Below are 27,525 nucleotides of genomic sequence, written 5' to 3'. Positions count from 1 at the left end.
ATTTCGTACTGCACTGGGCACAATGACAATGCTTCAAATGTAATATAATATTAAGACTTACATTAGTAAAATAATATTTTTTAAAGTTTTGTGGTAAACATATTTGTTGTTTTAAAGAAAACTTACTTGTATAGAGATTACGCTCAGAAATCAGGCAGTATCTCCCATCCCGAACATAAAAGGCATTGACTACTACATCCAGTAAGGACTTATATTCTATGCATCCAGCTAGTGTATCCAACACAAATTTTCCTTCTGTCACATTAAGAGTCTATAGAGATACAAAATTAATAATGATTAATGTATTCTGGAAAGAAAATGTTTGTTGTGTACAAAAAGAAGTACAATCATTTTGAAGTAATTGGAAAACATGAATAATGAACAGCAGTGCCTGTGGTAAGGCTGACGCACTCCTAATACTATCAAATATGGGCAGTCTTAACAAGTTAATGGCCCTTGTTAAGTAAAATGTAACCTTCCCCAATGTTAAACTTTCAGTTTATCTGCTGACATACGCATTTAGTTAAAAGGCCTTGATGTGTGAATGTCAACAATTAATGCAAAGAAAATTTGAAGTCTCTGAGCTATGAGCAATGATTAACTTAGTCAACAGTATGAGAAAGTTTCAGTAAGAGTTTGCTTTTCCAGTAGGAAACCCTGTAGGTGAAGTCTGTGCTACTTGGGGAGACTAAATCAAGGGGAGAAGCTGGACAGGGATTATGGAAAAGATTCTTAACTGCTACTGTAACCTAATATTGGACAATATGACTATTTTAAACTAAATTTGTGAGTACCAGGATTCTTGTTAATGCAGACTGTGTGTTTCTTATCCAGCTGTGCCCTCGGTCACTCGCAATGTTCATGCAATACCATAAGAGAACAGAAAAAGGAGGGTCAGATGCCCACTGCATGCCATTTGGATCCTACCTCATAATTCCTTTAAAAAGTTTGAATGCTCCTGAACTTTACAGAGAGTTTCACTCATAATAAATTACCTATGGAATATCTGTTATTACATGAGATAAACTTCTAGTGTGAACCACCTCTAAAACATTGCAATAATATCTGAGGCCCAGAACAGTTTGTTATTACATGAACTGAAAAAGGACAGCCACATCTATGACAAAATGACAGAAAATAATGATTCTTTGACTTAAGGAGATTAGCCAAGAAGCCAAGAAAAAAGCCAAGTGCATCTTCTGAAAACATGTAGTCCGCATCTGATACATGATCTCTCCCACAGCTCTGAGATGCGGGAACAATTGAACTGCAATAATATATCAGATCAGAGTTTCACCTTGCCTAGTAGGCTATCTGCTAGCATCTTGATCGCTTTATTTCCCTGATGTGATTCATTTCTAGTTTAAAAGTATTATTAGAGGCTGATGGAAAGAACTATGTGAGTCTTCTGAAGCATGACACTATATAGGGCTTTGAGACTGAGTAAATACAAGGCAAAACTTTAAAATTACAGTTCTAATTTTTAAATGTAAAAAATGATGCAGAAGCATTCCAAGTGTATTTTCCCAGGTTGTCACTCATAGTAAGCACAACTTTTTTTTACTTATTCCTGCTAAAAAGCCAGGTTTCATTTCTTCCAATTTGTGCATCATCACTAGAAAAAAATAGTGCCTCCATATAATTGTCTCCATATACATATATATTTATATATGCATATACACACACATGTATGCAGGCCAAATTACACCTACATACGTTCTTGTAATTTCTTTACTGCCATTGGGATTACACTAATATGTCTGACTACCTCTCTAGCAGAACTGTAATAGACAATATTACTAATGATGCACATACAGAAACAGAATCAAGCTCAGTTTAGGTCCTTAAGGTCCTTAAGGCTAATAACAGTTGCTCCTGACACTTAGCTGTAGCTGGGAACCAGTCAAGCTTCTTCAACCAGAGAACAGACTGTGTAAAAAAGCTTAAGTATAGGACTTTGTACACAGACAACTTTCAACATGTATTAGTACAAGAAATAGCATGAATTAAATGGAGAAGTATCTGCAAAAAGCAAGCTTTGCCACTATGGGTGTATGGTAATAAGGATGGTGACAATGAGACCTGTTTAAGGGCCAGAGAGATCAGAAAAGGATGGGTAAGGAGAGAAAGAAAAGCTCTTGTTTCTGAAGAGAAGGAAGGAAAGGAACATCAGCCATGCCCTGTTTGAGACTTCCCAGAATAAGGTTTTAGTTTAAGGTGAAACAAACATTTTAGAAAGAAAATAATATTTGATTAAAAGATAAAATAGCTTTCACCTCCTGAGAGAACTGAGTAATAGTATGTACTGAACTTGTCTACTTCTAGGCAGAATTGCAGATGCATTTTGCAGATGCAGTCTGATTAATTTATAGTGCTTCAGATATCAGTGCTAGTCCTCTCCAAGGGTCTAGTCAAAATTCTGTGGAAATGAAAGAAAATATTCCTATTGACTTCACTGGGTTTTGAATCAGTCACCAGAACCCAGTCCTCTTTTCCTCTGAAATCAGTGAAAATGCTTCCAGTAATTTCAATGGGGGAAAAAGCCCTGGGATCTTAGGATATAAGAAGGCGAATGTCCTGTTTCTACTATTTACAGTCTACGTTGCAATCAGAAGCTAGTATTTTCATCTTCTTGTGATAATGCTGACCATCTTGAAGAGGTACATTTAACGTTATTTCCCTTGTACTTAATATTAAATCACATGAGCAGGACATTGCAGAAAAATCAGATTCCTTCCTTTCCTTAGAAAGATCCTAATCTGCATTTATGTCGGTAACTAATAATACAAATTAGACTTGTATAATTTAGTAGGATTTTTTTCACCACATGTATCAAAATAAACTTGCATTACATTATTTTCATATTTAAAACTAAATCTATGACTTTTGACATTTGGGGATTTTACTCGCAGTTGAGTGGGCATGTGTGAGACACACAGCTGAACCAACACAAATGAGAACTATGAAGAGTTCTGCCAAATTACACCATGTTCTTGTGAAATGGAAAGCTCATAAACAGGTCCATCTTGCTATCAGCATGAGAGGGATAAAGGAGTAAAACTGAATTTGGGGTGGCAGTTCTGATTTTACAGAAGTAAGCTTTTCAGTAGATGGGATTTATAAAGGTCAGTATGATGGGTCTGATCCTGCAACTCTAATTGCAAATAATTCCACTGAAAATAAAGTGAATTATTTGCATAGAGAAAGGCACAAACATTGCATGGTAACTTCTGTGTTAAAATCTGTCTCTTCTTATCACAGCAAAAGCTTTATTCTAACAGTCAGAAGGAAGAAAAAATGCCTGGGATGCTTCAGTTAGGTACAAAACTTAATCTTTTTTCAAAATGAACAGATGCAGTCCATTTCTATAAATGGCCTGATGAAACGATATCCTTATGTACAATATATACTGGATGAAGGATCACTCTGGATATGGATCATTTTTGATAGATTTAATTGAAGAATACTTAATAAAAAGAAGGGGTTTAGTACACAAGAATGAAGATATTATCTGGAGGGCATCAGTCTGATGAAAGGAGTATTAAAAAGCATTTAGGGAGATAAACAAGGAGTAGTAGTCCGGCATTCAAATGAAGAACAACAGAAATAGAGATGTAAATTTGAATGCGAATACTAATAATTTAAAAAACTGAGATAGACTTTAAGAATTATTTTAAGTTAATGTGTTATTCAGGATAATTCAAATCGAATTCTGTTTTAATAGTAACAAGGTCACAACATCAAAGCAAAAGGATTATTTGCACTTATTATTTGTTTTTAGGTTTGAGGGACATAATATGATTCTTCATGATTGAAGGTGAAGGCTTGTTTGTTGCAACTAGGAATCACCCATCATACTACTAATGAACCTATGTTCTTATTGAAAATATTTGCAGTGAAAAACAAGTCCAATATTATGTTATAAACATCATAACTTACAATACAATAAAAATGAAGATTGTAAACAACTGAATTACAAGTCAAAGTGTAGTTTTCTTCCTGGAAGAAAATCAAGTCTGATCATTTACTGAGAACAACAAATAGAAATTCTTTTTATGATGTAAATTCACACATTGCAGAAATGAAATGTATGGAGAATCACATAGAATCACCTCTAGACTAATTTTGATCATAACATTCTAATTAGAGGAAACCAGGTTATTTATCTCCCACTATTCAAGAATTAAAAATCCTTACTATAGTTCATTTGTTTTTCTCTAAAAACAGGACACTAATAATCAGTGAGTTTCCCTAACTCCACTTGTATATAGAAGTGTGAACTAGGAGTTGAAGGATAGGAACTGAGACTGGAACATGTCTTTCTCTCTTGCTTCCTGAGTGGCCTTGTAGAGATTATGTTCTTTCTTGACACCTTGATTTTGAACACTATTAACTACCTGACACTCGGCAATTTGTTTATGCATTTCCATCACACCAAAAGAAGATTCCATCTTTATACATACAGTGGTTCAGGCAGACCTGAACTACTGTCAAAGTAATGGTTTACCTCTGCTCTTTGAAATTAAATTTCTATTCCTTTAGTACTAATTTGCTGATTCCCTATTTGTATCTTGAAATACCGAGTGATTGCAAAGTGCAGTAAGTGAAAAAGAAAAATGTATCCCAACAGTTATTGGATATGTTACCAGCTTGATCTACCTCAATTGCAAAAATGCAGGAAAAGATGGGTGCTTTTTCAAAGCAGTACACAGGGATTAAATGTGCAGCCACTGTTACTCTAAATGGACTGTGTAAAGCTAAATCCCACATACAGCTAGAAAAACATAACTCTTGATAGCAGTATCTAATGCCATCATTCCTCTATAAATAAAGATGGCCAACTACTTATCTCATTTGCGCCAATATCTGTACAGAGTAATGCTTCTGACTTTGGGCAGTCACTCTGGAATATACTTGGAAGCAGACTATACACCTAGATGTTTTCCAAACAGATTTCTATCTCAAAGCTTGAGACAAGATTTCCTACAATGAGAGAATATGTTCAGATGGGAACACTGATATTTAAACAAAATTATAAAGATGCATTAAGAAATAATAATAATAATAAAGAGGTTGCTTCTGCTTCTGTTGAAGTTAATTGATACCCTCCCATGCTATTCAAGAGGAACAAGATGAGTGTGGCTCACATGGTCTGATACAAGGAACTAATATTTGATTGAAAGTTGTCAAATATTCAGGTTTTTAACTAGCTATTTCGAAACAGTAAGTAGTTGCAAATCAAATGCAGGGAAACAGCTACAGATGTATTTTCAAAGTGGCACACAGGGGTCAAGCAGTGCCTTACAAATTTGGCCTTTTTGTTTTCTTATGAAAATCCACGCACATTTTGCCAAGTGAAAAGCATCTATTTGCATATGGTTTGTGTGAATTTATACTGTAGCAGTAAGCTTTCCTGAAGGTTCTGTGTGCTGTTACCACACCCAGCCCAGGGCAAGCAGAGCTTTCACTACGATACAGGATGAGACTGGAACAAGCCATGCTGGGTCAGTCTGGGAGCTCAAACTGATAGAAGAGAGTCTGTCTCACCTATCTTCTCTGTGACATCTGCTGCTTGTGGGCTTCCATTTGAAGAGAGAGAGATATTTCTGATTTGTTTTAGGTACAGTAGAGACTGGAACCGAATGTGCAAGAACTTTTAAGTGAGCAGAATAAAACCAAAGAGGCGAGCAGGACTTGCTGGACAGTGACAATAGCACTGGAACCAACAACTTGAAGAGATGGAACTGGGACAGGTTAAATGAAGAGGCCTGGGGAAGTAAGTTTGAGGTTGAGTAAAAGAAAGGATAGGGACAGAAAGATGATGGAGCTTAGAACAGAATCCAGTTTATCTTTCTCTTCCATCTGCCCAATATTTGGCTATCAGAGTATGCCAAACCTCTACAGTACAGCCATTTCCCAACTATTGTGAATTGCCAAAATGTAAAAATTTCTACACAGTCTATATGAAAGAGCAAAATACACTATTATTATTTCACACAATCACAGGATTTGGGTTTTATTTTAATTATTTATCTAACCTTATGTGTAAGTAAAATTGGAGCATCTAGAGATTAAGAACAAAATCTTGCTGAAGAGTTATTACGCAAACCTCTGGATTGTGTCACCTTCACAGCAGCACAGTGAAACCAATGGAAATGTTGTGTTAGATTTTGAGCAGAATATTCAACAAAGACTGATTCTATACTTAGTAAAAGATCTAATATGGAAATCTACCAGTAACTTTTTGCTATCATTTGCAAAGCAAGTTATTTACAGCAGCTGGTATATTTTTACCCTATGGCTTCAACCGTTTGGATTTTATACCTCTTTCTTTTTTTATATATTCATATTGTAAAGTCCTTCATTTTAACATATATTTGTTTGCCCACTTTCACTTCTTTCCCTGTGCCTCCCTTCGCCAGACATTTTTACTGCTTTAAGTTGCAAGGATTCCCACAAGAATGGTCTTATGCCCCTGGTAGAGGGTCGACAGGGATATTTTGATCAAGACAGATTGTGTCTTCCAGACTCACTCCCATAGGACTAAATCCAACTTCCTTTCATAACATATTCACATTTATCATGTACACAAATAAGAACCCTAAACTACAGTCTACAATGCTGGCCTCTCTCTGTGATATTTCCTTGTTGTTGTGAGCTTAATTTCAGCAATGCTAAAACAAAACTTGAGCGCCTTTCTGCTACTTCTTTCCTCAATTATTGGTACTATTGCCACCCTGCCTGTCAGTCAAGCCCATAACTTCAGAGGTCATTTTTCACGTAGACTACTCTCCAGGATATCGTATCCAGTCTATGTGCACATCTTCTTCACTCTTTTTGAACAGCCAGTTTCAAGTAGTGTTTACCTATTGCTTCATAGCTAAAAATCTAAGGTAGTGTCTCAGCATTTTCTATTTTATTGTAATAAACATCTCTTTTCTGGGTTTAACTAATCCAATCTTTATTTAGCAAATCAACTATCTGGCATGCTGTCGTTAAGATTGTTCTGCTAGTCCACTGTTTTGACCCACTTACTCCACCTAGCATCTCACAGTTGATTCTAGCACATAAAATGAAAGCTGCCTGTCTTTGCTATCAAGATGTTTCACAACCCAGTTCCTTCTACCCATATCTCTTATTCTTTACTGATGTCACCCCCCATTTCTGATCAGCCAAGGATGCCCATCTCCTTGTTTCAGGTATTAGATTTCCAAACAAGTAATTTTATTTACTTTTGATCAGCTCCTACAAGCATTTATATTGCTCTTCAAAACCTACTTCATTCTGACAGAATTTGGCTCTGCAAAATGTCCTTTGCTATCTGCTCCTTGCAGTTCAGGTGAGAATGTGTGGCTGTCAGAGGTACTTATCTCCAGGATCTTGCACTTGACAATACTGGCATCTGTAGTGGCTCCTGCAGCCTGGCAGAGACACTACTGGGGTGCTGAACTCCCTTGAACATATTCTGGAATGACCTGTGCGTGCTGTCTGCTTATTTTGAGAGAAATAATCTTGCCCAAAATTGTTGGTTTCACCAGGAACAACCAGAAACAGCTGGACAATAGGCTAACTAGCATATGTTATCTAGGTCATCAACAGGTTATCAAAGAACTAAACAGAACACTTTGAGTATTATATTAGAAGGACATAAAGACTATAAAACATCCAAATACAATAAAGATATATAATATGAATGAAACATACAGTGTTGATAATGACTAGAATCTGATTGTACATTTAAAGGATGGAAAACTAATTAACCAATTAGAGAAGTCTAATAGAATAGAAGATAGTAAGTTGTAGAAAAGTCAAGTCTGATACACTGCATACGTAAGTAAGTAAATAAATATAAAGAGTGCTGTGCTCTTGGAATCTGACCCTCCTGATTTTTGTCTGGTCAGTAGCACACAACACTTGGTCTGCTATTTGTCATGCTGCTAGCGTGAGACATACAGGCTTGAATCTAGTGTGTGATTTAAAGTGATGGTGTTAATCAGGATACAAACTGGAGGAAGTTTCTGCATGGGTCAGTTAATATTGGCTAATCGGTAAGTGGCCAAGCCTGGAAATCATGTATACAAAAATGCTACAATATTTTTAGGATCATATGCCTATTAGGAAATAGAAAAGAAAGAAGTGAAGTGAGGTTTCCATGATGAATTATAATCACCCATTTGGTACTGAAACAAAGCTGAATTTTATATAAACATAGATCTTATTTTTTACTTTCTTGGATAAATTCACCTCAAATATATTATGTAGCAAGTGAACGGAAACTATCCCAGAGAAAGATTTCTGCCTTATCTTTGGCATCAGCTATCCTCCCTGTTCTTCCCCTTTTGAAAGGGTTTATTATGAAACTTAAGATTCATGTTTCTCTAATGGAGTTACTGCTTCTTTTGTCTTTGTATCATCTTTCCTGGGCTGAGGAGAACAATGATCTGAATATTAATTTTTACAAGTATTTATTTTGGCAGCGGTGGCAGCTGAATTTACCTGCTCTCTGCCCGGTGAAAAATGATTATTTTGAAACTGGATCAGTTCCCTGATGTAATTCAGCATACAAATGCACAAGGAGTTATGCCAGTACTACAAGGCAGAAGGGCAGTGGCAGAAACTAGGAGCCTGAGTGGAAACGGTTTAAGAAAGCAAACACCGAAGAAATGTGTATGGATCCACTGCCTCAGCCTCTGATTTTCATATCACACCTCCATGGTTTTATATTCTTGTAGTCATTTGTGTTTATGTAAAATCAATGTAAAAGACTATCTCACTGGAATAGCAGTGTTTTAGACCTTATTGTCAGAAGTGGAAATGAGCACTTGAGATACATGGCGGTGTGGAATCAGGGCTCTGACAATGTAGTTTGATAATACACGGCATGCACAGACAATAGCAGTCTAAACAATATTACTGTCTTCCCTTAGTGATTTTCTAAAGCTGATTCAATCCAGTAGCTGCATCAGCACAAGTCAGGGTGGCACTGAGGACAAAGAGATGGGAAGAGGTGACAGATTATGGTCAGGAAAGGATGGGAACTGCTTCAGCCAGTATAGTTACATATTGGCTGATCTTGGTCTGGTTACTTGCAGTATTAGATTAAAATCAGGTGGTTGATTTACTGTCACTTCCCTTTTATCCCACCATTCTGATGGTCACTTATGTCCTCAAAGCAAAAAAACCTGATCCTGTGAGTCAGCTTTTGAACTGCATTCATATATGCAAAATGGGTGCTGCTGACAGAAACTTCCATTTGGAAGGAGGAAAGGAGATAAGAAACTACAGAACAGCTTAGTCAGGAGTGTACATGTTAGAAAACATATATCTTTATGTTTAAAATCAGCTAGTAAAACACGGTAAGCTATGTAAGATGAAATGAAACTTAATATACCTGCAACATCTTAGATGATTCATTCAAGAAATCCTCCACGCTCTGATTTTCAGGGTTAAATTTGTTAAGCTGTTGGACTATTATTGCAATATGTTTTCCATGGCTGACCATCTTCACCATGGAGAATCCTATAAATATAGTAAATCATTAATTTTTCATGCCTCCTTCAGTTGTAGCATAATGTATGTTGATAGGCTCATAGAGAAAATATACCGCAGTAATGTAGAAGAGAACATTTAGGTCAAGCTTTCAAAATCACAGTTACTCAGAACAGCTAACAGGAGAAATGAGAATACAGTACAAACATCAATAAAATACAAGACATAATTACATATTTCTTATTCTGCAAATGTCTCAAAAGATTCTTAGGATGATACCTGAAATGGTTTCTGTATCAGGTTAGTTACTTGACGAAATATAATTAAAGATAATACTAGAGAAAAGCATGAATTTTTGCATGTGTGCTATCCAGGTCCTATTTAATACATTGCTCTTCCCAGTGAGATGCAACTGAAAGCAAAATTTTAGTCTTAAAACTTATCACATGTTGCTATTAACAGCCTATTTTTCCAAAACAACAAAAGGATAGGAACAGAGAGGTATTATAAGGAAGCAGTGAGACAGCGATCACAACACCCGAGTAGCCTAGGCCACCATCAAGGTTTCTGAAGGCACAGCAGTTAGGTACTTTTTATGCTTGATGCTTTGTTTGTGAAATGACTGGATTACATCTATCTCGAATGATGTCTTACTCATATGCATGAGAGTTTGCAGAACTGGATACCTAGATTTTGATGTTAACATGACAAGAACTATAATTCATTTGCTTATACACATGCACATGTTGATGTGTATGAAAGACCAACGATAGTAACGATCAGGGCTGAAAGTCATTAATCTGCTTTAGCAATGGGAAAATGTGAGTACAGAAGTAATTTTCCATGGTGAGAATAAAAATATATTTTTGAAAATCATTTTTGTATTTTATATACCATCATATTCTGATGTTAGAAAAGAACGCTTGATCAAGATGATTCATTCCCACTGTGGTAAAGATAATTCATTTCTTGTTTTGAAAGGCTATCATAACATTTCCAGATACAGTGTTTTTGTACCCTGCCTTTCAGCATTATCATACTCAATAATAATTGCCTAAACAGCACTTTTAATTACTAATCTCAAACCGCTGAAAAAAAGAGTTTGTCTGTGATTATGCTCAATATAGGCATTTAGTTACCTGATATGATCAAGACAAAATGTCCAATTAAAGAGCAAAAGTCCAGCAAAACAGGGCTGGATCATGACAAGCGATGGCAAATAAAAAAAGAGGTGCTACTGTGTCTCTTTGTCACAGGAGGAATCACCCTTTCTCCTCTGAGAAACATGATCTGTTTTTCTGTACCTGCCAAGGTTCTTACACTCACAAGGGATTTTGGATAAGGGAGAGAGAAATACCTCTGTACTCATTCAGGCTGAATCATAATTCAGGCTCCAACAGCTCTCCTAGTGACAAATATCTTTTCTTCTGGCATAGTAGACATGAGTTTGAGCTCTCATGTTCTGCAGATGCTGATATTCACCCCTCCTCTCCAAATAACAATCATTAAAACCAAAAACTGGAATATGAAAACTAAGACATATAGTAACATCTTGACAACTCTGGACATACAAGGGTTCTTAACAGAAAGAACTTCACTTGTGATTGTATTTAAATAAACTGCTATTATTATCATCAATGTTTTAAAACATACACATCAGGCATAAAATGCATTGTATTATGACATGCACCCTTATTTCCACACAGCCATTTAGGAGAATATTCTAATTGCTATGTATAAAAATGATATAAATTTATACTATGTATAAAATGGTAGAAATTTTCTTCCATTATCAGATGTAGAATTTCAGTTAAAGGAGGTAAGAACCTGACTTAGCCTTATTTTACAATGGAGTTTGGAGATATTTTGAAAGCAATTACATAGGATAAGACTGGCCACAATTGTAGGGACTGGTTTCAGTGACCTGAAAGATTCCTTCAGGTTTTACATTTGCTGCTATGTTCCTGGCGTAGAAAGACTGTGATTGCATTTCCTCTGATGAAACCCGTCCTTCTTAAAGAGAGGGCTGAACTAAGCCTCCATGCAAAATTCAGTCAGATCAAGTAGCTACTGCTCAAAATGGACAAGGTGTTTCTCTCAGCTGTGTGCTAGAAAAAAAGCCACTGAATACAGGATACAGTTGTCCCAATGGTTACATCCTGCCATTCTCATTTACTCTGGACTTTTCTGCATCGCTGACTGTCACCTGAGCGTAGCAGAGAGCAGTTCTGGGCACAGGTCCTCTTTTCAGCAGATTCCTCCCTTAAGGCAGCAAAACATCAGATGGAAAACATTCACCCTGAGCAGCTACAGCCTGGATCTTATGTTCATTTTTAATTTGCATATATGTCAATGTTTTGCATACCTACTACAAGTATTTTGCTTGACACAGTATTTTTTAATCTAATATCTTGTGGAAGTTTACAATGAAACATTAGTTGTACAAAACGTTCTGCAAGTAAGTTGTATTATATTTACTAGATAGGTAAGCCAAAGGACACCAAGGCTGGCTACTTGCCCAAAATCACAACAGTTAATGAAAACTCTGGGAGCAAAGCCCAACAATCCTGTCTACAGAAAACACTGGCCTCGTTTATCTTTTCTATTGTATTTATAAATACATAATAAACCAGTGAAGTAGTTATAAGCCTGCCCAGGGCACCTGACACTTTCACACTTCAAGCATTTTACCCATTTTTGTTTTCGGCAGCTACCTCGCTGCCAACTGACGACCGTGAGGCCGCAGAGGTGCAACACCCCAGGCCCCAGGGCGGGCGCCGCCGCCTGAGGTAAATGCGCGAGTGCGCAGCGGCCCCTGCTCCCACGGGCGGCCCCTCAGCCCGGCGCTGCCCGGTCCCGTACCTGGCTGCCCCCGCCAGCCCGGGCGGCCGCCTGCGTCCCCGCCGGAGCCTGGCGCCCCTCTCTCAGCGCGGCAGGAGCGGCGGCGTGGACCCTCCGGCCGCAGAGACCCCGCTGCGGCCGCCGGCGGCTCGGCGCCGTTGCTAAGGGGCGCAGGGGCTGCTGGGAGCTGTAGTTCTCCCGCGCGCCCGCCTTCGTGTTGCGGAACGGCCCGATCGGGGGCAAAGAACTACCTAGCCCGGAAAAAAGATGGCGGCGATTGTTTGACGCCGTTGCCAAGCAACTCGTTCCGCTCCTCCTCGATGTTTGTGCTCACGGGCAGCTAGAAATCGATCAGCCGGCTGCCACGCACTCGGGTAGGGTCTGACTGTCACAAGCAGAGGCTTGCTATCCTGAAGCGGACACGCTCAGCGTACCCCCCGGAGAAGACTACAAGTCCCGGCATCCACCGGGCCGCGGCGCTCCGCACGGCGCCTCCGGCTGCGAGGCGTGGCATGCTGGGGCACGTAGTCTCTCCGCCCCCTTCGCGTGTTACGCAAATGAGCAGCAGAGTGGGCGGGGCGAGTCCGCCGGGAGGGGAGGGGGCCGTCCCAGGTCGCCATCGGATTGGTCGCGGGCGCGGGAGCCAGCGGGGAGGGAGAGCGTGGGCCTGCTCCTGCGCATGCGCCGGGGGGGCGCTGCTGCCGGCCGCGCAATGTTTTGGGGGCTGTCAGCGAGGCGGGGAGCGCTCGGTGCCGGCGGCCGGTCCCTGCGCTGAGGGGAGCGCGCGCGGCGCCCGCGCTCCGTCAGCGGCTGGCGGCCTCTGCCCTGAGGAGCAGGAGCGGCGGCGTCAGCGACCCGGCGGAGGCTCCCGGCGAGGGGCAGGGCTCGCCCCGGTCCCCCGAGCAGCGCGGGAGGGGAGCCGGCAGCCCCTGTGGCAGCGGCAGGCGGCGGCGGGGTGGCAGCGGCCGCGGTGATGATGAACAGGTTCAGAAAGTGGCTCTATAAACCCAAGGTAAGTTGTGAGGAAGCGCCGGGCGGCTCGGGGGCACCGGGTGGCCGGCGCTGCCCGGCGGCACCTCGGCTCGCCTCCCCCCGGGGTCACCCTCACCCCGCGGTTGGGAAGTTGAGGCGCGGCGGGGAGACGCGGAGACGGGCGCGCAGTGGCGGCGCTGGCGGCCGTGGGTCGGTTCGCGCGGGTGCCTCAGCCGGGAGCCGCGGCCGCGGAGGTGGCGTGAGGTCGGCGCGGAGCGGGGCTCGGCCCGCTTGCGTTCGGCCGGGTCCTGCCGGACGCGGTCTGCGGCGGTTCCGCGCGGGGAAGGCGGGAGGGGCTGGGGTGTGCGAGGCACCGGAGCGGACGAACAGCTCGTACCGGCGTGCGCGGAGCGGCTCGCCCGCTGCGGGGGGAGAGATGACAAAGCAGAGCGTGTGCCGTTGGACCTGACGAGAGCGCGGCCCGGGGGGGCAGGGGGCTCTCCCCGGCTCCGGTGGCGCCCCCGGGGGGACGCCGGCACCGGGGGGCCTCCGGAGGGGCTGCGGACCTGCGGCGCGCCCCGCGGTGGGCACGGCAGCGCGGAGGCGGCCGTGCCTAACCCCCGGGTAGTCCTTCTCGGCTGAACTCCGGGCGGCTGTTTTCTGCGGCTTGCGTGTAGCCTGAACGCGGGGAGAAGGCGGTTCAGGTGCTCCTGTTCCGCTATTAGTGCTATCTGCGTGCACCTGAGAACTTTTTAAGTTAAAAGATTTGTTGAATGGTGCTCGGTAGGTATGTATTTTCTGCCCTTTTCTTCTCGCTTGAAATTCTTGGAAGGAATCCAAGAATCATAGCTTGCTTAGTAATGAAATTATCATCTTCTGGCACGAGTCAAATAACAACTGTCTGGAGAGTGATCTTGTCTCACATGTGATGTTCAGATCGTATGTGAAGGGCATTACTGGTTTTGAACATCTACTCCATCCTTTTTTGTTCAGGCACTACAGCAGTCAGTATAGTTATTCACTTTATGAAGTATTTGATTTAATTTTTGTCCCTGTCTGTCACTACCACCCATTTTTTTCTCATGTTTTAATTTCAGTAATAGTGTTAAGCCTTGTGTTTGTAAATCTTCCATACACAAAGAACAGCCAGTATGCTGGGGTTTAAAAAAAGAAAAAAAAAAGTTGAGGTGAGACTGCAAAATAAAAGTTCAGATTATGCTGGCTTTATGGATTTTGTATGTAGTCATAACTGTTGTGAGTACTGTTGAAGAACACATACTTGTCTGGTATTGCTGCTAGTGACTGAAAGGAAAATAATTTAAAGATTAAGTAACTGAAAATACAGTAAAAAATTACAGGTAGCTTTAAATAAACTTTTTTGTGTGTGTTTTATACCAAGGAACAACTAAGAGAGAAACAGTTAATAAACAAAAAGAAAATACAGCTAATCTTGAATGCAGAAGAAATCATTGCAAATGTAGCTTTTGTCACTATTTTTTATCAAAACTAATTAGATTTTACATTAATTTTCTTTCTAATGGAGATTTCATCTTTTTATCATAAAACTTACTTATTAATATACTGTCTCTGTGTTGTAGGCTGTATGTTCAGCATCCAAACTGTCTATCAGTCTATGCATATATTTCTGTGGGACTTTTCTGTGGGTAAAGGAACTTTCCAAGCCTGTCACATGACACTGGGCCTCATAGATTGGTAGCATCTATTGCTGTTAGTTTAAAGACAGCACCGTGTCCTTTTTGTTGTATATTTATACTTTCTTTGTGAATGGTTTTTGTTAGTTTCAGTAGCTTACTACATCATTTTTGTACTCGTATTCAGAATGGACTACTGGCAAGTTGTAATAGTGTGTGTTCCTTCAGAAACAAGCACTTTTTTTCAGATGTGCCTATTGAATTGGTATGGGTAATGTAATTAAATTCAAACACAGAAGTTTGAATAGCACTTTTTTGGTAGAAAGTAAGATGGAGGTGTTCACATTTAGGGACTGTAACTTTCCTGGTTATACTACTTGCTTTTCTATTTCATCAAGCAATCCTTAGGATTCCTTCCTGTAACGTTAGTGGGTTCCACAGTCTATTTTGAAATGGTTTTGAATATAATGTATTTTGAAGATGACTTTTTTGACTATTTATTTATTCGAGGGGGGGGGGGCGGGCTATCATCATTAGTGACTTATGTTGCTTAGTTATAATCCTCTGCTAGGTACTACGGATGCCAGGTACATTTTATCAGTTAGATTTTGCTACTACCAATGATGGGGCGTGCTTCTTCTGAAGTATTCCAGATCCTGCTATCATATAATAGGACTTCTGCATGGCACCAGATTTTAATGGTATTGGGCATTTGGCCTGCGGCTTTGATTGCTGTTCAGAGATACTTGTGAAGGCAGGGGGGATGACATCAGAGTGCAGCAAATTCGCAGTACAGCCCGTTCAGAAATCTGAATATATGGTTTAGCTTAATCCCAGGGGAACTATTTCATAATTCTTCCTAAAAAAAACCCAACCCCAAAATATGTAAATTAATTCAGCTTAATCTTTGTAAATGGGGGAGATGAGGAAATGGAATAGAACAGATATTGCTTAACAAGCTGGAATTACAAAACTATCAGGATAATCATCAAGTTACTGTAAGGTGCAGGGACCTGCATCTAGACAGAGCTGTTTACTTGCTAACTGCTGCATCTCTGTCTAAACATACCAAGGATGGGAGAGACAATGTGGATGTAGGAAGTGGAAAGTCTTGACTAATGTTGTGAGCATGTCACGAGAACAGCACCACTTTTCTAGATCCTTGTGCAGTCAGTGCTCTTCCTGTGCAGCCCTATTCTTCAGCTATGCTGATGTACCAGATTTTAATAACCCAGATCAAATGCTGATGGTAGAGGTAACCAGAGAATGAAATAAATAGCAGTGACGTGATCTGTATAGCTGGTAGGAGGCAGACTTTTAACTGATGTGTTAGAGACCGAGCAGAGATGAGATTTTGTTTCCAGCCTCCTATGTCACATCAGTTATTTAATTTTTTAAATGTTTTCTGTAAGATATGTTTTCCTTCGGGGAACTGCAGATTCAATGCATTAAGTTTTTGGAGGGGGGTTGGTGTTTGCTTTTGAACCAGGAGAAAATGCAGAGGAATGATTTGAAGCAATAGTGTTTTTGAATTGCAGCACACTGGTGGAACAATAGTTATTCCGACCTCCTCAGGATACTGCAGGCTTCCCAGGCACTGCCACCTTTCTGAGACAAAGGATGATTCCTTCTAAATCAAAATATTTGTCTGTATGCACAGATATAATAGAAGTATTTCCTGTCACTTCAGGGAATTTCTTATCTTGTGCCTTCCGCTGCTGGAGCATTCCACAGGTGTCAGGTCAGAACTTGCTCCCAGGCAGATCTGAGCATCCAGCAAAAATACAGAACTGGACTGGTTTTGCAGAGTTTTGAAATGCTTTTGATATCCGAAGTATTCAGAGTAATTCACAAATGCGAATGTTGCTGCTTAAATGTAGAGACTACCTTGAAAAAAGCATGGGTAACTAGCTCACTGGGGTAGCTCTTTTGAATTGATCTCGTTTATTGATATTTTGAAAAAACTGTTTAGGGTTTGATGGGGGGGGGGAAAAGTCTGTCTCTAACCATGACTTCAAGATGTTTTTAATTTGCTTAGCGTAACAGACTTAAACACCTTCAGTGTATGTTTATTTTTCATATTTTAATTTTTAAAAAAATAGTGCTTATTTTATGTTTACATCTATGAATATGAATAAATTTTTACCTGGGGAACAAAAGCCAAGGAATATGGTTTTTTATGAGGCCTTACCTTCTTTTTTTGATATTTATTTCAGTTGTGCATTCACTAATCTAATTTTTTGCTCCTAGTTTCTTTTAGATAGTAAAAGAATGCAAACTTCTTGAGGTAAATGTTGAAGGATTTCTTATGTTCCTATAATTCACACAAAATTCATAGTCATTGGTAGTAAAGATACTGCTTTGTGAATGCTTTGTCCCAGTTTAATGATGCTCATGAGGCTTGCATAGGCCTGGAGATTTTGTATGATTTTTTTTTAACACCACTCTCTCTAAGATTGACCAAGGTACAGCTGTGCCATTAGTGTCTGTTTTAAATAAAGCTCCCATGGAGATGTGAAGATAGCGGCAATGGCCCCAACTTGTAGCTAGGAGTGAACACTTACTGACAAGTAGGTACTCAGCAGACCTCTTTCACATGCTTCAGAGGTTACGCATCTTCTCCCCCTGGAGTGCTTGGAGATGCTGAGAATTGTAGTTACTATCTTCCTGGGTATTTGTTTTGAAATACTTTTCATTGGTTTCTTTTTTTAATCTGATCATTACTTTCTGTGGCTGGATTAGTGGATCCATCTTCAAGACAAGAAGTTCTTGCTTCCTGTTAACATGTTTCTGCAATAGTGCTCTCTGACAGAAATAACATTTGGCGATAAGTGGAATGGCTGGTACTTGGAGAAGGTTGTTCCTGTGTTTGTGCATAGTGCCTTTCTCTAACTTTTTTAAGGGTTTTCTTACTAAGCTACATTTTACGGAAGTAAGCCATAGCTAGCAATAATAGTTGCTAATAATAGTTGTTAAAGGACTTTGAACAAAAGATAGGTATGCTAATTTAAAAAAAGGCTTTAAAACAAGAGATAGTAAATGGGTATCTTGGAAGAAGATCCCATGCAAGTAAGAGGAATAGAGAGCATTCCTAGGGGATCAAGAGCAATCCCCTGAAGTAGAAAAGTGAGAGCCAATGGCAAAAAAAAAAAAATCAAATTACCTCTAGGAGTTTCTGCATTGTTTTGCACAAGGAGAAGTGTTTAAAAAAAGTCCTAGGTGAGTGTTGAACATTAAAAGCTACACATAAGATAATCTTTCTCAGCAGTGTTGTCAGGGTTGCTTAGTGGCAGAGCTAACAAAGAAGTAAAAGATTGGAAATACAATAGGAAATAGTCAAAACTGAATTATTTCTTTTAAAGGAATAGAGGAAACATGTTTGTAGGAACTTTTGTAGGAAAAAATCGGTTGTAAGTAGAAAAAGGGGAAGGGTTCTTTAAAGGTCTATGGAAGCTTGAACTTTAGCAGAATGGAAGATAGTAAAAATGACACAGTTGACTGTGCTTAACGTACTGCAAAGAGCGTTTTTAAAGTTGGGTCAGTAGAACGAGATGCAGGAAGAGGGAGGATTATTTTAGGCGATGGAAATGGTCAGAAATGAAAAAGGATGAAGCTACGAGAGTAGTCAAGCAACTATTGAGACTAGTTTTGGGGGAGTGAATGAAAAAGCAGGGATGATTTTACAGAGTGATAGGTAGAAAGCAGTTATCTTATTTTAGCTATGATTTCCAAATCTGAAAATTGAAGGGTTTGGTCTTCACAGAAGAGAACTAGAGCGAGTTCAGTCTTTGGAAAAATGTCTTAGGGAAAACTACTTGAATGAAGAGTGAAAGAAGAGATAAATGCTATTTGTAGCATAAAGCTTCTTTTTACTGGTGCCATACAGTAATCAAAGCCTTTGGGCATAGCAGTTTGTGAACAAAACTTGTTATTTAATGCAATATATTAACATCTAGTGACTTTCAAAGACAGAAGAATGAGGAATTTTTTTTACCTGGGGAAACAGCAGTTACTGGGTTTTTGGAAATCTTCACTATTTTCACAATCAGCTCTTTGATCTCAACTATCTGCTTAATTATTCTTGTTGCTACTGTCTGATCAGAGGCTGCAGCTATTGAACCACGTTAATCAGTGTTATTGATAACAATCCAGAGGAAGGCAACTTATAAATCAGCATACGTTATTCAGTTTGAGTTTTGCATACTGAATTGCTTCATTTTAGAAGCACCATCTAGTGGTTTGAACACAAGTGTGGAAACTAATAATTCTTTGCTGTTTTATTCTAGCTCTGCAGCTGACTGAAGATAATTTCCTGCATTCATATTGTTTCTTAGCCTTGATTTTTACTTGTATCTGAAAAAGGGAAGTAGGTAACTATTGCAGTTGTTCTCTATTAAGAGAATTGCTTGGCTGTTCTTAATTACTCTGATGTGAGAGAAATACATATACCTTGCAAAAGTATTTTTGATGTGGATTACTGTGAGCAGAGTCATAGTATATCAGATCAAAGGTCCATCTAGCCTGATGTGATGTCTGGTGGTTATCTCTTTCTCTGTGTCCTGTAACAGATGCCTAGGGAAAAAAGATGAGATGAATAGAAACTGATATTTCCCCTGGGCTTTCTTTTAAACTTATGGTAGCCTGCAGCATAGCTGAGCTGCAGATTGTACCCTTATAATTCAATAGCTTGTGAACATATTTCCTTAAAATGTCTAATCATTTTTCAATTCATTTATACTTCTGGTCTCCATAATGACTACAGACTTGTTGGTGCTTAAAGCTGAGTTTCATTCTATTGAGGTAAGCGTTTTCTTTATAAACTTTCTCAAGCAGCCGTTGGTGTGACTTAATGCATCCCTTGTCCTGCAGAGACTATCTTCTGCTCTTTCTCTTGGAAACTTGATTTGGATGTTCAGATTCTGTTCTCCTCTTCCCCCCACATGGTACTTCCTGTCAGAAATAAGAAAAAATTGCTTTTTAAAGGTAATAAAGCATTCTTCCTAGGTTACTTAGAAGAATGACAAACCAAAAAAACCTGCCAAAAATACCCTCTGCATTGGATCACAGAAGAATATTTTCTTACTGAACTAACTGAAAAATAAACAGTGCAAATACTTTTGACATGCTTCATTTAACTGCTTTAATAATTATGATGATCTACTTTCATGGCAGTTGTGCTAGCAATATTCATTTAAATTCATTCAGTAAAACTATTTTTAAATAATGATGTTAAAAATAAATTAATTGAAGGCTGAGTATGTTTGGCTCATGTTTGAAGGCTGACCAACCTTCATAGTGCATGTGAAAGAGCAAGTTTCTCAAGCTTGGTCATTTTACTGGAGGATGCTGCTAAATTGGAGTCTGTCTTACCTGTTCTCAGCTGAGTCTTTGTTTTCATCTTGAAAGTACAAAATATTCCAACTCCTTATTGTATCTAAAATTATAAGCTGGGGATCACTGGTATAATAATCATATGCCCCTTGCTTGCATTCAGGAGGCGAACTGCTGCATTCCATGCTATCTGAAGCTGTTGAATCCTATAAACTCAAGCTGTCCCTAAGTCAGCTAAAGCAAAGCACTTAACCGATGTCTGATGGATAGCGCAGTGTAATAGAACACGATTTTCCTTTGAGGCAGTGTCAGCTGCTTGCTGTTTGAAAACAGGTGAGTGACAAAAATTGTAATGTGTTTTATAGAGGTCTAGATTTAGGATCTAGGAAAGAGTGAGTTTTGGGGAGATAGAACGTTTGGACAACTCGAAGATACAGTCTTCCTGTCTCAGTATACCTTGCTGCTATGACTGGAAGGTCTTGCTCTTATTTATTTATTTTGATGATGCGGGCCTGACTTAGTACATCCTGTCTGTGTATTTCTGTTCTAGCCTTCTTGTCTCCCCAGTAATCAGTGACTTTTTTTGCATTACTTCCTCTAGCCTGGCAATTCTTCTTGATCTTTCTGATCCTATCGATGGTGGTTCTTACTCCAATTCCTCTACATTCACCACCCTCTCCTCCCTGTAGTATTAATGCTTTTGATCCTGTTCAGGAGTAAGATGCGCTGAAAAGCTGATCGACAGGAACTGAGTTATGAAAGGAAATAGGGTTCTGCAGTGAGGCTATGGAAGTGCGTAACAATCTACAGCAATGACAGTTGACCCCTGAGGGCATCATGTAGGGACTGCCTCTACTTTGCACTGTCTTTGTAGGCCCATTTTTCTTTTCTCTCGCAGGGCCTTTATCCATACTTGATAGCCTTTCAGAATGAATAACGAGAGTGAGCATGTCAGTTCCATGTACACCACGCTGGGTGAATGAATGAAAGGAAAGCAAATAGGGAAAAGGACACTGAAGGGGGGAGAGAGGTGAAGAAGATAGGGTGGAAGAAAATGCTTTGCATAAAAATGTCAGAAAAACAGTTTGAAGGAGGAAAAAGGGAGGATCTCTCTCTCCTCTTTCAAAATGCCTGCTCTTTATTTTCAAATGGGACACAGGTTAATTTAAATTGGGGTGATGTTTATGCTGGAATGTGTTAATTCCTGCCGTCGACTGGCACTTTGATCTCTGAGAATTACAGGTGGTTGAAGCTAAACTAACCGGATGCTCAGGGTGTTCTGCATTTCTGCTTTGCATTCTTCTAATTCTCACCTTCCTTTGTAAACCTTTTAACGTAGGAAATGTTTCCTGACATTCTGAGGTTCATCAGATGTTCATCAGATGTTCAAAAACTCAAGTTTATTGAGGTTCTTGTTTTCTCCCATTAAGGAAGCTGAGCATGAAAGGGGTCTTGCATGTTTGTCTAAAAGTGGCTTTTGGATGTTTGTCATCTAGGAGTCTTTTTTAGGAATGGCATGGGCTCTCATATCAGTGCCTCTTTCTCTAATTCTCCTTTTGTAAGCACCAATCTCCTGGCAGAAATTTCACCTTGCTGTCTTAGTCCAGTTGCTGGAGTTTGTGTGCTCTTACCATAGAAGTGAGAACACATCAGCATGCTTCCTATAAAACCCACCAAATCCTCTCAAAGCACTGTCTGCTTTTACTTTACTTTCAAGATTCATATATATATATATATAGAGTGCCTGCAGTACTGAACATATTATTTAATGTTTTTTTAATGTATTTTTTTATAAAGCTGGACCAGTATACCTGATGTAGTTGACAGCCTTACAAAGATATCTTGATGCAATTGAAATGATGTCATTTTATGGTGCAAGATGGATGGAAACCCTTGTAGAATAAGGAAGAGTTAATATGATGTAAGGAGTAGGAAAAAATGTAAAGGGCCATCAACCAAATCTCATCTTGAATACATGATTTATTTTGCTTTGTTTTAAGGAATCTTGCAGGTCCTCACTGAGGCGTAAGAGATGAAGTGGAAATGGTAACTAGGTTTTTCTGTGTCCCTTGTTGATGACTGGTGCGTGTTCATCCTTGAACACGCTGGTTGTGTGGTTACATGAGTGCAGATCCTGTAAGGATGTGTGGTGCCATGGGTGAAACATACTGCATTCTTGTAAGTGTACGCATAGGCTTCATTGGGTGGTTGTAAAGAGGCATTAGAAAGTTTTGCATTGATTTTTCTGTAAGTCTGTTTCTATTTAGTATGTATGCTTCTGGTGGCGAGTTTAGCCAGATCTGGGGGTCTGTTTTGAAGACTACACGTAGCAGTGGGTTCTTTCAAGGAATGAGCTTCCTGTGCATCTCATAGCTATCTTACAATTTTTGTATAAAATTGAGCATAAGAATGTTGTGTCATGATGAGCAGCAAATAATTGGAAGAGGTCAGGTTATTTGATGTGCTTTAGGTTAAAAAGTGCATATTGCTTACTGACAGGTGTTCACTGGTGTAATTATTAATTTGGTAATATTTTCTTTATATTGAAGTGATTATTGAGCATTTTCTTCAAACTGATGTGTTCGTGTTGGAGGCTCTGGTTTCAAATATCATGGGGGTGTTTTGGAGGTATTTTGTGGAAGGGCGTTGATTGTAGTTTTACTGTATTATGATAATTTTTTTGCTAATTGTTTTGTCTAAGCAGTTGATTGAGTATATTTGAGGAAGATAAATTATATCCAGAGCAAATGTCTTCAACTTTCAGTAAGACTGGTTTTTGATTTGTGGGTTCTTGTTTGTGTTTTTTTTATTGTTTGGTTTTGGGTTTTTTTATTTGTTTGCTTAGGCCTTATCATACCTCTCTGTGTCCAAAAGTTTTGTTCACTGTTCGCGATGGCTTCTGTTTCCCTAACAAAGACATTAGTTCCCCCTAGAATTTTTTGAGGCGTTTTGTACATAATTGCAGACTTGCTACAAGTTTTTTTGCCCTCTTCATTTCAGTCAGGATACTTGACAAATACTATACCTGATAGTAGTGGTGACAGTAGGAAGATAGGTACTGAAGTAGAAAGGCAGTAGGCTTTTTTTCTCCACTTCTCTCACTAGAAGAGGCAAGCAAGCAAAGATTGTTATTGAGCATTTATCTTGATTTCAGAGCATATATTCCCTTTAATTTTTTTGTCCAGTTATTTTTAAAGGTATATTTTCTCAGTCGGCCACAGTATTTTCTTTGACAATTAGTTTCTTTAAGAAAGCCTTAGCTTTAGGTTGTATCTATTTTTCAGTTGATTTCTTCTTTTCCTATTGAACTTTGAGAGTTACTATTTGGTACTTTCTTAGTAGATAGTGCTGTGTATAGTTGATAACAAGAAACCCATAAGTTAATGTTAAAATAACTCATACCTCTGAATTTTAAAGTATTTTTAGATATGGAACTGGGATGCAACTTCTTAAAAAATGAATGCATCTTTAAAAAGCCATGATGTGCTTCTCAATATAAAAAATTAAAAGAATATTTTACTCTACATTAGAAACATTCTGTTAATTTCTTCATGTAATACGTGTATATCAATCTATATGTACATATATATATATACACACACATATATAATCTACTGTTCTGATGTTAACAAATAAATGTAGGTGAATTTAAAGTGCCTCGTTGCTTTTGTTTCTTACATGAAACAAGGAGGTAGTCCATTGTTTAAATTCAGTTGACTTGATCGGTGCTTAATAAGCTTTTTGATTAGTTCAGAAAAAATGTGTATCTGATAGATATTAATTCATGCTTTTTGAAAAAAGATAAACCATGTAAGACTGTCATAAATAATACTTCATGAGTGCTCCTGAAGAGTTAATAGGTGACAACCTTTCTCCTGGAAACATTAGTTATAACGTAAGAAAGCTAAGCACAATTGTTGCTTAAGCCCAGAGCCATTTGTTATCAGTCAGGTCAAGCAATGAAATGCTGTGAGGCTGGTTCCAGCTCTTATTATAGTTCTCTCTCTCTCTCTCTCTCTTTGTGTGTGTGTATATATATATATATCTGTGTGTGCCTGCGTGTTGTGTGTGGTCCAAAACTTGTGTATCATCTGTGCAACCTTCGAATACAAATAGTCATTCTTCCTAGCTTTCAAATGGGGGACTGAGGCATGGAGGTGAGATGAGATTATTCAGTGCCCTTAAATGTAAGCCAATAGCCAAACTAGCCAGAAAAGCTTAATTTGGGGGTTTCTTTACCATTTTATTCCTCATTTGCCATTTCTCCATTTCTAGTGCTAATAATAATAATATGAGATTATTTTTCCTTTTAGGTTACACTGCAATAACATTTTACAGCTGAAGCAGTGGACCAGATTGTATGTGCTTTGCTATTCAAAGACTGGAGTGCAACTTACTGTTGCCATATGTTAAGATTCACTGTCCAACTCTTGCTTACAAATGAGAACATATGGGAGATAGGTAATGGTGATTTTCAGCTGTTAATTAGTCATGTTTAAACCAATGCCTCACTAACCATGCCTCCAGTCAGTTCTGTCTGTCTTTCTCATCTCCCCCTTGTGGTAAAATCACTGGTGTATGTTGACATGCAAAGCTTCTGATGGGGAAAAAAGGGTTTCCTTCTACTGAAACGCTTCTGTAATTTGGAGGGTGGGGTGTGTCTTCCAAGTCAATAGCTGTTTGAGTCCTAAATGCAAAGTTCGGAAAATCCTTTTTATTTGGTTTGTGTAAAATAAAGTTGATGTGATAAATGCCACATAATAAAATAGGAATTAGAAGTGTCTCTTAAATGATGTATATAGGTTTTACAGTGTTGGATGAAAGTTTTATCAGTAATGACTAAACTTAACTTTTGAACCTGTTTGCTGCAAACTCTTCTGATAAAATATGGGTCTGTTTCACAGTTGCTCCATATCACAACTCTGGTTACTATATACTGTTTGACTCCCTTCCTTTACTGCTTATTAGGCAACTTCTCTTTTATAATGACCTAAATCTTCTGTAAAGTACTGTAAGATATGGTCAAATGTATTAGTGCAGTAGTGATCCCTTCAGAGCAAAGGGAGATGTATTCACTTTTCTCCATTGTTCACAATATATGACTCCTACCAACAACCTTTTTGCACTCCCCTTGTGAATTTTAAGTCAACCAAGACAATACAAAAAGTGCAGAAATGCTGCTAGTGCACTGCTGATGCTTCAGCTTATGGCCATGTGCTCCTGTCTTAACTCCCTGCTGTTAGTATTGGAAGTTGTGTGGCTGTGTTTTGCATTGGATCAGCTTTTTAACACAGGTGGAAACTTAGTTGCTTTGTTCATATAATTTTGCAGTTAGTTGTCAGCTTAACTGGGGAGAGGGGCAGTATGAACTCCTCTTTTGGTGGCAGCATGGTCTTTATATTACCTTCTACCAACTATGGAGTTGCATCTTCAGTGTCTTTAGTGCTTGTGTCTTATGTTGTATTCACAATATAAACACTGGTAAAATGAAACCCTAATCCAAATTGCACCTATTCTATTGCTCTTTCTTTTGTATGACAGATGTTAATTCCTGTAATGCAGAGAGCAGTCTGAAACGCAGGTGAAGTCAGGTGGCACTAAGAGTTGGACTTCTAATTCAATTCTTTACTGTGAAACAGGCTCACCCAAAGTTATTTTTAGGTGACATTAAGGTGCAGACCTTGTATAAAATGTTAATGCAAGTAATCTTGCAGTGACAAAGGCACAGATAGCATTTGCTGGAAGCAAAACTCTGCAGAAGTAGTAAGGCAAGACAGTGAGCTATGTGAAGGGCAGGGTTTTCATTCTTGAACTTGATGCTTTGAGCTAGCTGTTCTTTCCAAAAAGAATTGTGAAGGTATTTAGTTAATGCTCTATTGTGTGTTTGGTATATCTGTTCTCTGTTTCAAGTTCAATATATGTATTGTCAAACCTAGAATTTGCTAATTTGGGGCTTGGAGCCAGTAAAGTGAAGGATGAGCTAATTGCACTATTTCAATATTTTAAAAAAAAAAAAATCAAAGCCTTTAAAAGCACTTCCTCTATTTAATTTCCATCAGCTGGCTCAGAATTAATATATTTAAATGGTAGTATTGTCAGATAATGTAACACTTTTCGCTGTGTGCTTACTGGAATGAGATTGAAAAAACTGTAATAAAGGGGAGAATTACAAATTCTTGTTAAATTTAATTTTAGCCAAAAGGAGGTTTGTGGTTTTTTTAATCTGCACTTTGCTTACTTGAAAGCTAGCAAATAAAACTTCTGCAGTGCTAAATACGAAAGCAAGATCTGGAATACACAAGTAGAGGCACTCTATTTTGTGGATTCTCAGCCCCCAAGAGTAAAGCACTGTTTGCACAAGCCACTGCATTCTGCACTGTGAGCGCTTTATAGTAGTGTTGAGTGGTCACAAAAAGAGCTAAAAGCTTTGCTATTTTTGAGGAGCTACTCTTAAAGCAGAATTTTCTTCTAGGGAGATTATTTGCTTAAGCAACTTAGCAATATGGTTGATGATATGTCCTGATTTCAGCTGGGGTAGAGTTAATTTTCTTCCTAGTAGCTGGTACAGTGCTGTGTTTTGGATTTAGTATGAGAATAACGTTGATAACACACTGATGTTTTAGTTGTTGCTAAGTAGTGTTTACAGTAGTGAAGGACTTTTCAGCTTCCCATGCTCTGCCAGGTGCACAAGAAGCTGGGAGGGAGCACAGCCAGGACAGCTGACCCAATTGGCCAAGGGGGTATTCCATACCATGCGATGTCATGCTCAGTATATAACCTGGGGGAGTTGGCTGGAGGGCAGCGATAGCTGCTTGGGAACTGTCTGGGCATTGGTCAGCAGGTGGTAAGCAATGGCATCGTGCATCACTCGCTTTGTATATTCTTTTATTGTTATTACTACTACTACTATTTTACTTTATTTCAATTATTAAACTATTCCTATCTCAACCCACAAGTTTTCTTACTTTTACTCTCCCGATTCTCTCCCCCATCCCACTGGAGCTGGGGGCAATGAGCGAGCGACTGTGTGGTGTTCAGTTGCTGGCTAGGGTTAAACCACAACATGATACTATAGTATGTGTTTTCATATTTATGTGCCTGCATTCCCCACTCTGCAGTCGATTAGATCCGTGTGGAGCAATTAGGTATTTCATACCTTAGGTGCAGGAAAAAGGCAATGTTATAGAGAAGTGCTGCCTTCCTAGATGTTATTCCCACTCAGGACACCTTTTGTTGGTGC

The 27,525-nt window shown here is 39.3% G+C and overlaps 2 protein-coding genes across 8 annotated transcripts in view; one reads left to right on the top strand and one right to left on the bottom strand.

Annotated features, from left to right (window-relative positions):
• The window catches only part of CFAP99 (cilia and flagella associated protein 99), a 57,738-nt gene extending 45,274 nt beyond the window's left edge, over positions 1–12,464 (bottom strand). The window contains exons 1-3 of the mRNA XM_075148586.1: positions 12,352–12,464; positions 9,392–9,519; positions 127–271 (exon numbers count right to left, since the gene is read on the bottom strand). Coding sequence (XP_075004687.1) covers positions 127–271; positions 9,392–9,511 — 265 coding nt within the window. The 5' untranslated portion in view covers positions 9,512–9,519; positions 12,352–12,464. The remainder of the gene's footprint in view (positions 1–126; positions 272–9,391; positions 9,520–12,351) is intronic.
• A 529-nt stretch (positions 12,465–12,993) lies between these two features.
• ZFYVE28 (zinc finger FYVE-type containing 28) overlaps positions 12,994–27,525 on the top strand; it is a 170,962-nt gene continuing 156,430 nt past the window's right edge. For 2 of the 7 annotated variants that reach the window (XM_075148581.1, XM_075148582.1), the window contains exon 1: positions 12,995–13,342. In XM_075148581.1, the coding sequence (XP_075004682.1) occupies positions 13,304–13,342 (39 nt within the window). In that variant the 5' untranslated portion in view covers positions 12,995–13,303. Of the gene's footprint in view, positions 13,343–22,285; positions 22,332–27,525 lie in introns of all 7 variants that reach the window. The other 5 variants (XM_075148579.1, XM_075148583.1, XM_075148577.1 and 2 more) reach the window with 5 other exon arrangements.

The sequence above is a fragment of the Calonectris borealis genome, chromosome 4 (assembly GCF_964195595.1).
Source record: "Calonectris borealis chromosome 4, bCalBor7.hap1.2, whole genome shotgun sequence".
Classification (NCBI taxonomy): domain Eukaryota; kingdom Metazoa; phylum Chordata; class Aves; order Procellariiformes; family Procellariidae; genus Calonectris; species Calonectris borealis.
This window is presented reverse-complemented; position numbering and strand designations above follow the sequence as displayed.